Here is a 13,338-nt window from a genome sequence, read left to right on the forward strand (position 1 = left end):
ATTTTTATAGATATGATTTACTTTCATGCTGAAATTATCATTGTCTTTTTCCTGTCCCTACTCTGTAATCAGCTACTTTTCCATTGAGTCTTTAATCCTTTTAGTGAGATTTAAAAACAATGACTTTGGAGTAACATTGCCTCTTTGGCCCTTGTGGAAAAGTGTGTGTGTGTGTGAGTGTGTGCATGCGCATGCCTGTGTGTGTGCATGTGTATGTGAGAGAGAGAGAGGGAGAGAGAGGGAAGTCCTTGAATTTATATTATATCTCCAATTCCAGTCTAACCCCTAAGAATTCTTGCTTGTCTTTCCCCATCTATATTTTTATCTACATTTTTTCCTATTGAGAACCCTTGTTCCCAACAACATTAATATTATATACTATACGTATTTGCTCAATCTTAAAATAGATACAAAAATGTATCAAATTTACTAAACCCTTGTCACTACAGCAAATAACATTTGACCAAGATTGTTTGGGAGGCATTTTTCTCTATGTCAACAATATTTAGTCAAAGCATGCTATTCAGAAGTTACTTGGATTGGGGGCCTCCCTGGTGGCGCAGAGGTTAAAGACACAGTGCTATCAAGCTATCACCAGCCACTGCAACACAAGTTCTATCCCCTGCAAGTCAGGGAGCTACCCACATGGCACAGCAGACCTCTCCTGTCTTGCCCATTGCTCCCCTCAGCAGTGTATTTCAGTAGCTCTGCCTGTTTTGTTCCACTCTCTGTCTCTGGTGAATCCTCTCACCTCCTCTCCCCGCCTCTGGCCTACACCTTAGTTCTTGTATACATAGATAAATAAATCTTTGGGAAAAAGTTACTTGAATTAGTTCATCTCCCTTCAATGATTTTATTAATTTGAAATTAGAATTGATTTCATTCTTTTATGTTATCATTTAGTTTCTGATCCCCCCCTACATCCTTTTGAAAAATACTATTTTATAATTTTTAATGAGTCCCAAATTTTAATGATTGTCCCAACCTGCGGGATTCATAGGCACGAAAAGAGAAGGGCTGAGGATGAAATGAGGGGCTTGAGAGAACTTGACACAAGCGCATGCTTCTTTATTTTTCCTTTTCCTTCTCTTACTTTTCCATGTCTTTGTTTTCCATGTCTTTCTTACTTCCCTGGCCTTCTCTCTGCTCCTCTCGCAACACTCTCCTCTCTCGTGGTTCTCTTAAATCTCTTTTCTTCTCCCTCCTCTCTCCCTCGTTCTCCTCTTATATCCTGGTAGCTCCTCCCCCTGTGCCTCCCAGTCTCATGTGATTTACAGGAAAAACCTGTGTTTCTCTGAAAGCAAAACGGTAAAGCGAAACTTTACTCATGGCACGCATAGGCAACACGGCGCAGGCTCCGGACGGCTCTTGACAAATGATGCCCATAGTCAAAACCATAAAAGGTGGTATGATCAGAGAAGGTGACTCCCTTCCTATCCCTTTCATCCTGTCTCCCTACCTTTTATAAATAATAACTTCATTAGTTTTTGTTTTATCATTCCTATTTCTTTTTGCAAAAATGAAGATATAGGTATGCTTTTTTATTTTCCATTCTTTCTTTTGTAGAACTCTTCCGTTCTCACAGCTGCATACTACTTCATTATGTGTATGTAGTTTAGCCATGTAATATCCTATATTGGGCATTTAAGTAGCTTTCCAGTGTTTTACAAGTGCAAATACAAATAATGCTGCAATATTGTTGCATAGTTGTTTTAAGAATAAATTCCCTGGCCTCCCCGGTGGCGCAGCGGTTGAGCGCTGGGTTGTGAAGCTGCCCGCGGCCTCCGCGGCGCCGGTTCCATCCCCGGCTTCTCCCCTGCCACCGGAGGAGGGTCCCACATGGAGTGCAGAGCTCTCCTGCCGCCCGCTGCTCCCCTCAGCAGTGTACTTCGGTCCTTCTGCCTGCTCTGCTCCCCGCTCTGGCTCTGGTGAATTCGCTCACCCTCCCACGCTTCTGACTGTACCCAGTGCATGTATAAAAAACAACAAAACAAATAAATAAATAAATAAAAACATGCCTCTATTAAAAAAAAAAACCAAAAAAAAAAAAAAAAGAATAAATTCCCACAAGTGGGATTGCTGTATCATAGGTTAATGTGTTGTAGTTTTGTTTGATATTGCCAAAGTCTTCTCCATAGGAATTGTGCCATTTTATATTCACCCTAGAAATGTATAACATTCTTTTCCCATAGACCTTATCCTTATAACATCTTTTATAAGCAAATGTTCTGATTGGATGAGTTGAAGTAGAAGCCTTATGTATTAACAAACTTTTGACTTTTTCCACAATATGAAACATCGTAAAATATTCCATTTATAATATCTTGTAAATGTTTTTCATATAGGACCTCCCTGGTGGCCTAGGGGTTAAGTCTCAGCGTTACCAGTACTACATCCTGAGTTCGATCCTCTGCCAGGGAGCTAACCCACTTGGCACAGCAGACCTCTCTCGTCTTGCCCGCTGCTCCCCTTAGCAGTGTATTTCAGTAAATCCACATGTTCTGTGTCCCACTCTGTCTGGGAATCATCTCACACCCTACACTCTAGTTCTTTTATGCAAAATTAAATAAATGTTAAAAAGTAATGAAATAAATATTTCTCATATAAATGGAACCATGTCAGTGGATATTGCACTCCATTAAACATATAGATTCTAAATCCATAGAAATGAAATTATGTAACTAATGGAGATACTCTTTTTCTGAGCATAATGCCTTTGAAATTTATACATGTTTTTGTATTTATCAATAGTTCATTCCATTTTATTGCTCAGCAGTTTATTTTACCTCATATGTATATATGTATCATAGTTTGTTCATCCTTTCCCCCACTGAAGGACATGTGGGCTGTTGACTCCAGTTTTTGGTGATTGTGAATAAAGCATTGCGACCATTCATAATGTTTAATAAAGCATTAAGACTAGGTTTTTGGGGCCTCCCCAGTAGCGCAGTGGTTGAGCGCTGGGTTGCGAAGCTGCCCGCAGCCTCTGCAGTGCCGGTTTGATCCCCGGCTGCTCCCCGGCCACCGGAGGAGGGTCCCACATGGCGTGCAGACCTCTCCTGCCGCCCGCTACTCCCCTCAGCAGTGTACTTCGGTCCTTCTGCCTGCTCTGCTTCCCGCTCTGGTGAATTCTCTCACCCTCCCGCGCTTCTGACTGTACCCAGTGCTTGTATGTATAAACAAACAAACAAACAAATAAATAAATCTTTAAAAAAAAAAAAAAGAAAATGCATGAGAAAAAAAAAAAGACTAGGTTTTTGTGTGACCCTGTAAGATTTAATTCTTATAGAGTAAATTCCTTAGAGTAGAATTATTGACTCAGAGAAACACAATGTTAAGTGTGTTATAAAAAACACACACAAGTAAGTATGTATTTATCTTTGGGAAAAAATCTAGAAATCTGCCCAGTTTTTCTAGAGTGGCCATACCATTTTACATTCTCAACAGTAAAGTGTATGACAATGTTTCTGTAGTGCTTGGTATTATCATTTTTTTTTTTAAGTTTAAACTTTCCTATAGTGTTACCTCATTGTATATTTAATTTACATTTTCCTAATGACAAATGGTATCAAACATCTTTTCACATACTTTCTTCCCATCTATATATCTTCTTTCTATATTTTTAACTGGGTTTTCTTTTTTTTTTTTTTTTTAAAGATTTATTTATTTATTTATTTATACAAGCACTGGGTACAGTCAGAAGCACGGGAGGGTGAGAGAATTCACCAGAGCCAGAGCGGGAAACAGAACAGGCAGACTGACGAAGTACACTGCTGAGGGGAGCAGTGGTCATGGCAGGAGAGGTCTGCGGGCCAGGTGGGACCCTCGCCGGTGACCGGGCTCAAACCGGAGCTACAGAGGCTGCGGACTGCTTCACAGCGCTGCACTCAACCACCTGCGTCACCAGGGGAGGCCCTTCCATTGCCTTTAGACTTCAGTTTTGTTTTTTTTTTTTTTTTTTTTTTTTTTTATAGAGGCATGCTTTATTTATTTGTTTGCTGGTTTGTTTGTTTGTTTTGTTTATACATGCACTGGGTACAGTCAGAAGTGCGGGAGGGCGAGAGAATTCACCAGAGCCAGAGCGGGGAGCAGAGCAGGCAGAAGGACCGAAGTACACTGCTGAGGGGAGCAGCGGGCGGCAGGAGAGGTCTGCGCGCCATGTGGGACCCTCCTCTGGTGGCCGGGGAGCAGCCGGGGATCGAACCGGCGCCGCAGAGGCCGCGCGCAGCTTCGCAACCCAGCGCTCAACCGCTGCGCCACCGGGGAGGCCCTAGACTTCAGTTTTAATAAGAAACTTCATAGTCACTTAAAGTGTCTGTTCCCTAATATGCAGTCTGATTGGTTTTAAGACTTTTTTGTTGCCTTTAATTTTTAGCTTTCTTTTAGCTTTATTATGATGCATCTGGGCATGAATTTCTTCTTGTTTTTTCCTGTACAAGTTTTGCTGCTTTTTAAATTTTTAGAATTTATATCTTTCATCCACTGTGGTACATTTACAGTCATTTCTTTTCCCAAATTGTTTTTTCTGCAGTATATTCTCTGTCCTCCTCATCTAGGGCTCTGATTACAGAAACGTTAGATCTTTTCTTATTGTTCCACAGATCCCTGAAACTGTTCTAATTCCTCTGTCTCCTCAATTTAAATGTGGGTTTTTTTTGCCTCTTACTCAGGTATAATGAAAAAGTTTATAAACAAAAAAATAGCATTGTTATTTCCATGTGCTCCCTCCTGTAGTTACCCCAGCTCCTCAGACCAGAAATAAGGGCATTATTTAGAAGCTTTTTCTTTATATTTGCACCTCATGTACTGATCCAAGTTTCAGGCTGTTCTTGAGTTTAGGTCAAGAGATGTCAAAAAAAGTTAAAAATAGGAAACTCACTACCAGTTTGGTGGTACTTAGTTTTTCTGGTAGTCTGTTAGCTTATTCTTCTCAGTCAGCAGATAGTTTTCTTGTGCATTCCATCAAGAATTCTTAGTTGCATTCACTGGGAGAGACAGAGTAAAGTCTGCATACACCCAAAGACTTTTCATCTGTAAGGAAAAAGGCCTGCTACATACAGAGATAAGAGGTTCTGTCTCCTCTGTTCCTTTCATGAGCTTAGAAACCTATGCAGTACCCAATTAGTACTAGAATGGATCGGCCTTTGTGTTGGCCCTTTCAAGTGAGCAACCTTTCATGTTCATAAAAAAGTGCATGCAGGGAAATATTAGCCTTATAAAATAATTCTGTTTGTTCCTCCCCACACCCTTCATTTTTTTAGGGTATGTTTATGTGTTTTGCTTTTGCAGATCTTTTCACAGATGCTGCTGAGACTGAAAAAATGGCTAAAAGTTTGGAAGATTCTGAAGGAGTTTATTTTGTTCCATCTTTCAGTGGATTGCAGGTATTATGTTTTTAAAAAGCTACTGACAATTACAAACTTATCTCTTCTCATACCCATACCCAAAATTATCTCTCTACTTCTCCCTTAACTAAAAATTTGCTACTTAGTGGAACTAAGCTATTAAGTATTCTTGGACTGAGAAACTGCTTTGATAGAGTGAATTCCATGAGAAAGCAGAGCATATTCAAATGACTTCTGCTTAGAACTTCATCCTCTTCCTCTTCAGGATAATGTGAGGCAACTAATTAATATCCATAATAGGACAGAGAGCAGAATATTTGAGGTTTTTGAAGGAAGGTTAGAGGAATAGTCATCGTCAGCAAAGTAGGCTTTACTTAGGTTACTATGGATTTTTCCCTTTTTGAAAAGTGTGCTGCAAAACTTAGTAGTGACTTTATCATGGCAATTCTGTCTTTAATGTCTCCATCAAATCATGTTCCTATGAAAATAATATAAACTATATGTAAACCACATGCTAAAGTCCAATACATTAGACAAAACAATCACACCAGTGGTTTCTAATTTCATGTTGATCACAAAGTATCCCTTCCTGTCATGACTACAACTTGATAATATGTTGGGTTTGGGAGGAGTGGAGAGCCTCTGCAAGCCAAATATTCCCAATGTAAAGTGAAACTCTTAACTGGAAACTGAAAGTTAATGCAAACAACAGTAGTGTGTTGATACCATGTTGTTTGGAAAATGATGGGGAGGGAGATCACCTACAAGGTGCCAGTATCAAAAACTAGAAAAAAATGAGGGATTGGGGAATAGATGGAAGAAAGGGTTAAGTATCTGTGACATTACCTTTGATTTTAGAATACTGTTACAGCCATAGAGGATGGAGGCAGAATATTAAAGGCTCCTAATAATTTCAGTTTCTCAGAGCAGTCTGCTGAGAAAGTGGCAATAAAAGAACTTTGAGGAGAGTGGGAATGACTGGGACAGCCACTTCAGGGAATGGCAGGAAGGGTGAGATGGAGCTCGGGGGCCATACACTGGGAATGGTATTAATTGGTGCAGCCTTTGTGACTTTGCTCTGTTGGGATTGTGGTTTGAATCCAGCACACAAAAGTAGAATATTTATGATAGTTATTGAAGGTGAGGGTCAATGGTTGCCTACTTCATGTTACAGTAACTGTGGTGATGGCAGTGGTAGGATGGACAAGATGGTGAGCCAAGTGTCAATCTTTAGAAGATAAGAGTCATGTTCCAGTTAGCGGTCTTAAATTTGCAAGGAACAGGTTTGTGTAGGTCATCCCTGAGATAGCCAGATGTTCACATATCCTGAGAACTGGAAATAAAAAGGAGTTGGTAGCTAACTGCTTTTCTTTTTTAAAATTAATTAATTAATTAATTAATTTTTGGATAGCATTTGATTTCTCCTCTCTGGTGTAGTCCCTGTAGTTCTCCTACCTTTTCTCAAATGTTCTGATTCCTGCTTTTCTCCATAGGTCTGCTTTTTTTATTTTATTATTGACATTGCTCCATATTTTTGATTCCTCATAACTTTGCTTGTCATTATTTTCCTTGTGCTTTCTGCTCCTTCACAACTTGTAAATACACATAAATCTTCTCCTACCTTGTGTATCCTTCTACTTTTACCCCCTTATTCATTCCTGTTTGTCTTTTTCTCAGTGTTCATATTTTGCAGGAGAAGGAATCAACTTGGATCACCTTATCTTTTCAAGCTTGAATAGACTTTGCGTTAGTCTCTTCCTATGTTTTGAGAAGCAGTGGGACCAGGGCGTGGAACTTGACTGCTTTAGACAATAGGGCCTGTGAATTCAAGCAGTTTCCTTAGTGGAGGATGTGGCCAGCAAGTACTATGAATGCCATCTCTAGTTTTTGTTGTTTTTTTTTTTATATACATTTTTTTACATAATTTTTCATTTTTGCAAAATGTGTGCATTTTCATATTAGTTATAGTCCCCATACAATTCCCACCCCCCTTATTTTGACCCTAATCCCTTTCTCCCTCCCACCGCCGTAGTGTGTCTGTGGTTTATAGTTGCTTGTTGATTTTGATTTTTACTTTCTTATAATTAGTCTTTTTCTTGATCCCTTATTTAGGTTTTCTAAATTCCTGCTATGAGTGAGATCGGATCATGCTCAGCAAAATAAGCCAGAAAGAGAAAGAAAAATATCAGATGATCTTACTCATAGCAGGAATTTAGATAGCCGTCTCTAGTTTTGAGAGTGATTAGGTTGTCTGAGCTGTGGACAGGTGAAGGGAGAAACAGTGTAAGTTTGATAAGGAACTAAGTGAACATGGGAGAAAGGAAGTGTTAACGGTAGCTGCATACCTTTTAAAGATAAAAGGTAATGTAGAATCTCTTCAGTTAGGTAATTAGGAAAAGTATTGTTTGTTCTTTGCCTCAACAAATGGGTATTGATCCCTGTGGGGTCAGATGTAGTTCCAGGCCCTGGAGACACATCAGAAAAGTTTCCACCTGCGACACATAGTGTAGCAGGGAAGGTAGCGTTTGAATAAACAACTGTACAAATATATGTGTTATAACCAAATGAAATAAGGGGAAGTTATGGTGGGCCATGAAAACATGAGCGGGAACCTGATCTATCTGTGGGGTCAGAAGTTTTCCAAAAAATCTGAGCCAAGATTTGGAGGGCAGAGTAGAATTAAATAGGAGAACAGGTGGTAGGTTTTCCAGATAAACAGATGTTTCAAGACCCTGAAGCTTGAAGATACTTTTTCTAGAGACCCGCATTTCCCAATAGCACTAGTGTGCCTTTGTTGTGATCTTATGCTGGTGTGTTGAAACTGTTCTATTTCTTGGCCAGGCTACTAGCTTTGGCAGGGTTTTCATCTTCATGTGCCAGAATTGTCTTGCATTTCTGAGAATGAAAAGATGTATAAAAACTGCATTGCATTAATACATAATTCCAACTCAAGATTTTGGCTCTTTTGAAGGTTTTTCTCTTGGGTCATATCTGATATTAGACAACAAAACCATTCAACTAAGAAATAGAAATATTTATTTTGAATGTCTAACATACTGAGTGTGAATTATGACACTGAAACACATATTTCCCATTTCATTTTTTTAATCGTCTCACTTGTGTCCTCAAAAAAAACACTCTACATAGTAATCAATTTTAGTGTAAAGTCCTTTTAGTTAGGAAAAAAGGGGGAAATACTAGGGCTACCTTTCATTTTCCTCATTTGTAAATCTGGATATTTAATAATCTCTTCTTCAGTTCCATTTCTTGGTATGAGCTCAACCAGAAGTTCAAAGTCCAATATCTGTAACACAACCTTGCTAAGGTCCCTTTTAAAAATTTATCCTAATATTTAACATAATTTTGGAACTACCATTTTATTTAAAATGAAACATGGGGCCTCCCTCGTGGCGCGGGGGTTAAAGTCTCAACACTATCAAGCTATCCACAGCCACTGCAGCATGAGTTCAATCCCCGGCCAGGGAGGTGATCCAAATGGTGCATCAGACCTCTCCTGTCTCACCTGCTGCTCCCCTCAGCAGTGTATTTCAGTAGATCTGCCTGTTCTGCTCCCCACTGTCTCTAGTGAATCCTCTTACCCCCTGCACCTCTGGCCTATACCTCAGTTCTTGTATGCATAAATAAAGAAAAATCTTTAAAAAAAATAACTAAACATTCTTTTTTTCTAACATGGCTATCTTTTTATTGTATATGTCTTCAAGCCAGTGCATATAATATAGAACAATGGTAACATATTCTTACTATCTCTTACTTTAGGCTCCATTGAATGACCCCTGTGCATGTGCCTCTTTTATGGGTTTGAAGCCTTCAACCAATAAATACCATCTTGTACGAGCAATATTGGAATCAATAGCTTTCAGGTACTAAAACCTGCCCTCTTCCTCAAACTGGATTACCATTTCCTTCTGTTAATTCCTATGAACTAGAAGTTTCTTAATTTTAACTGACATTTATACCTTTAGTCAACTTATACTATATATGATATAATCTGTTCTTCTTGATAATTTACCTTTTTATATTTAAGATCAGTACCATTTAGATTTGATATTTGAAAATTGAATTTTTTTTAATATCCAGTTTCTTAAGTATGCCAGATTAAAACTTTAGACCTACAAAGGTTTTTGATCCTTATTCATGAAAAATTCTAACTAATAATGTTTGTTATATCAAAAGATTAAATCATTGAAGTTATTCCTCATGTTCCATAACAGTCTTCTTTTTCTGGGCAAGAGTAGCTTATTAAGAATGTCACTGTCATGAATGTGGAATACTTGTAATGTTCAAGATTTTCTGTGATTATAGGGCCTCCCCGGTGGCGCAGTGGTTGAGCACTGGGCTGCAAAGCTGCCCGCAGCCTCTGCAGCGCCGGTTCAATCCCCAGCCACTGGGCGAGGGTCCCACATCGTGTGCAGACCTTTCCTGCCGCCCGCTGCTCCCCCTCAGCAGTGTATTTTGTCAGTCCGTCTGTTCTGCTCCCCCGCTCTGGCTCTGGTGAGTCCTCTCACCCTCCCACACTTCTGACTGTACCCAGTGCTTATATAAATAAATAAATAAATCTTAAAAAAAAAAAAAGAAATACTATATTACTGGGATAGGATGCCACTGCCATTGTAGGAGGAAAGTCTATTTAAAAAAAAAAAAAAGATTTTCTGTGATTATAAAATGATTATTTTTTTATTTGATGGAGTCTGTTAGATAATAAATATAGTATATCATCTTAATAGCTATCTGTTGAATTTGTGCTCTAAATTTTATCTGTAGGAATGGTAGTAGATTAAATTTATTTCCTAAAATAAAAATTTATGCTCTCTTGTATCAAAGGGAAAAGTGTAAAGCTTTGAACCCCTTGTTTACTTAATGACCTTGTTTATATTGACCTATAGTTAGCGTTATACAGTTTTAAACTATTTTTTAAAAAGATATGCTAGTTTTATTATTTTATTTATTTGGGGTTTTTTTGTGTAGAAGAACTGGGGTGTAGGCCAGAGGTGCAGGGGGTGAGAGGATTCACCAGAGAAACAGAGTGGAGAGCAGAACAGGTGGATTTACACTGCTAATGGGAGCAGTGGGCCAGATAGGAACGGTCTGATGGGCCATGTGAGTTAGCTCCCTAGCCAGGCATTTAACTCAGGCTGTAGTGGTGATAATGCTGAGCCGTAATCCCTAGACCACCAGGGAGGTCCTTAATATTTTCTTTTGACTATTTTATGTCATGTGCAGAAAACCACTGTGTTTATTTTCTAGATTAGAAAAAATAGAGAATTCTAAGATACAAATTTCCTCTACATTGTTATTTTGTTTTTTAAACTAGAAACAAACAGTTATATGAGGTGATGCAGAAAGAGATCCATATTCCAGTAACAAAAATCCGGTATGTAAACCCTGTTTCTAATAGATTTAATTAGAAATAAGTGGTAGTTGCTATTAGTACTTTCATCATTATGCTTATTTAGGATTTCAAAAAGAAGTTATGCCTAGCTTCTTTGCGACAAAATTCTTGGCCATAGGAATTTGAGAAGGAAAGGAAAACTTATTTGGATTTATGGAAAATTTAATTCAATGTGAAATTTGGGAGGATCTTAGTAGCCATATGTATATTATTGAAATCTTTAAAATTTCTTTTTTGGGGGTACACGGCTATCATTTTGGTGTGGAAGCATCAAATTTTCTTTGCTGGAATATCCAAATGAATTTCTATGTTGGCCTATTTCATTTGCCCTACTTTGAACTGGTCCCACGACAAACTGGGCAGATGGGAAAGTGCTTAGCAGAAAAAAAAGAAAGTTTTAGAGATTACCTAGTGAGGTCCTCCACCTTCACATCAGTGCTAAGTGAGAAAACCTTGGAGTTAAAACATTAAACCCTCTGGTGGAAGACTATGGGTATCATGCTGGTGGGTGTGGTATAGTAGAATATATCTAAAGAGGTGTGATCCTATACCTCTGAATCACATACAGCGTTGTAAACCAATGTTATGTCAGTTAAAAAAATAGATCAATAAAAACAAAAAGTTAAAAATAAAAACAAGAATCTAAAAAAAATATGTGGGCCATTTAAAAGGGGTCAGTAATGTTTTTATGATTTTATTGCATTAATTTATCTCATCTTATATCCCCACAGGGCAGATGGAGGAGTTTGTAAGAACAGTTTTATCATGCAGATGACTTCGGACCTGATTAATGAGAATATAGACAGACCAGTCCATGTTGACATGTCGTGCCTAGGTGCAGCTTCTCTAGCTGGCCTTGCTGTTGGTATGAGTGGATTTTATAAAAACTAGAACTTTTTTGCACAGTATTTCTTAGCATTTTTCCTCCCAAGTTGCAAAATAATAGAATCTGTAGAACCTTACTGTCTAATAAACACTATATGTATATATAGCTATATGTATGTGAGCTATATGTATGTATAGCTCACAATACTCCTGTGATCTCTGTGGTGGGTCTGATCACACTTTTCCCATCCACACTTCACTCCTTCAGTCAGAAGTAATATGAGACAAGACAGGTAATTGACAACTGTTTTTGTGTTTAATAAAGAACAGTCAGTGGGTAAACTTTTTGAGTATATAGGCTTTATCTTTGGCATTAGAGACCATTGTACTCTTATTTATGGAACAGTATCTGTTGAGTACATTGCTACATGATAGTCACTGCTCAGAATAAAGAATTTTAGAGACAGTCCCTGCCGTTGGAGTCTGTGCTGGAGCAGTCAGAGAAGCAACCAATTACTGTGATACACCTAGCAGACATAGTGTTGTGGAAGCGGTGTAGGCATTTTAGAGGAGGCAACATATAGCTCAGTTTTGAAGACGTTAGCAGTCAGTGGTCCCATAGAGAAAGCAGATCTTGTAAATGTTGCTATAATAGGTGCTTACATGGTGAGACAAATGCTAATGTGGTGAGAACAAGTGGGCTGGAGAGGTACTTCGAAGTCCAGTTGTGTTGGACTGCTCATAAAGAGGACTTCAGACTTGATCTTGAAGGCATTGGAGAGCCACCCAAAGAATTTGAAGCAGGGAAGCACTTGGAAAGATCTGCATTTGAACAGATCACTTAGGCAATTAAATGAAAGAATTAGTTGGGAGGGGTAAAGAATGAGACTGGGGAGGCCAATTAGGGAGCTCCCTAGGAAACTGGATGATGCCTTGAGACACAGAGAGTATTTGAATTTGTGAGAATTATGTGTACAGAATAATAACAATGTATATGGAAAGGAGGAATGTTCGTGTAAAACAGGATATTTTACAAGTAACGATTTAGGATAAAATTTAGCATATCAAAGTTGCAAAATCCAAACAGCATGAAACCTTGGTTATTTCAATTTAAACTTGTTCCTACTGAGTAAAATTAAAACAATTTATTTCAATTGTTTATTAATTGACTGATTAATTCAATTTGAAGAAAATAACTTTCCTTTAATCATTCCCACTTGCAGATTTATTTAAGTTCCTTTGTATGTTTCAACTCTTACAAATTGAATATAGTTGATCTTCTTAATGCTTTCACATGCCTGACTTAGCAAACAATAGAACTGTACTCAGGAAAATCCCAATTCTTAAAAAACTCCTATAAGTTGAATAAATTAAACTTAAATTCTCATAACCATTTTAATGTTATTTATAAGGTTAATCATATTCTTTCTATACTTTTTCACACTGTAAGACTAAATATATCTTGTTTTCTTGAACATTTAAAACACTAACAAACATAAATTATTCTTACTTGTAACACCAGCTCTATTATATCATTATATCTGTATTTAATTCAGACTTTTTCTATACAAAGATACTTAACTAACTCCTAAAAGCAGTTTGAAGATTTTTAATTTTCATTTATCAAGGTGACATTGGTTTACAACACTGTATTTGATTCAGAAATGTAGCATCCTACCTCTTTTATGCTACCATATCACACCCATCACCCAGGCACCCACAGCCTACCAGAGTCTATGTGCTTCCTCTCCCCACTGA

General features: G+C 38.1%; 1 protein-coding gene across 4 annotated transcripts in view; it reads left to right on the top strand.

Annotated features, from left to right (window-relative positions):
* The window catches only part of GK5 (glycerol kinase 5), an 82,072-nt gene that overhangs the window by 62,386 nt on the left and 6,348 nt on the right, over positions 1 to 13,338 (top strand). For all 4 annotated transcript variants that reach the window (XR_008553938.1, XM_037525852.2, XM_037525854.2 and 1 more), the window contains 4 exons: positions 5,290 to 5,384; positions 9,123 to 9,226; positions 10,678 to 10,737; positions 11,487 to 11,620. Coding sequence is in view for 3 of the 4 variants with exons in the window: in XM_037525852.2 (XP_037381749.1) it covers positions 5,290 to 5,384; positions 9,123 to 9,226; positions 10,678 to 10,737; positions 11,487 to 11,620 (393 nt within the window). In the remaining variant the exon portion in view is untranslated. The remainder of the gene's footprint in view (positions 1 to 5,289; positions 5,385 to 9,122; positions 9,227 to 10,677; positions 10,738 to 11,486; positions 11,621 to 13,338) is intronic.

Source organism: Talpa occidentalis, unplaced genomic scaffold (assembly GCF_014898055.3).
Source record: "Talpa occidentalis isolate TD23 unplaced genomic scaffold, MPIMG_talOcc4v2.1 talOcc4.4, whole genome shotgun sequence".
Lineage (NCBI taxonomy): Eukaryota > Metazoa > Chordata > Mammalia > Eulipotyphla > Talpidae > Talpa > Talpa occidentalis.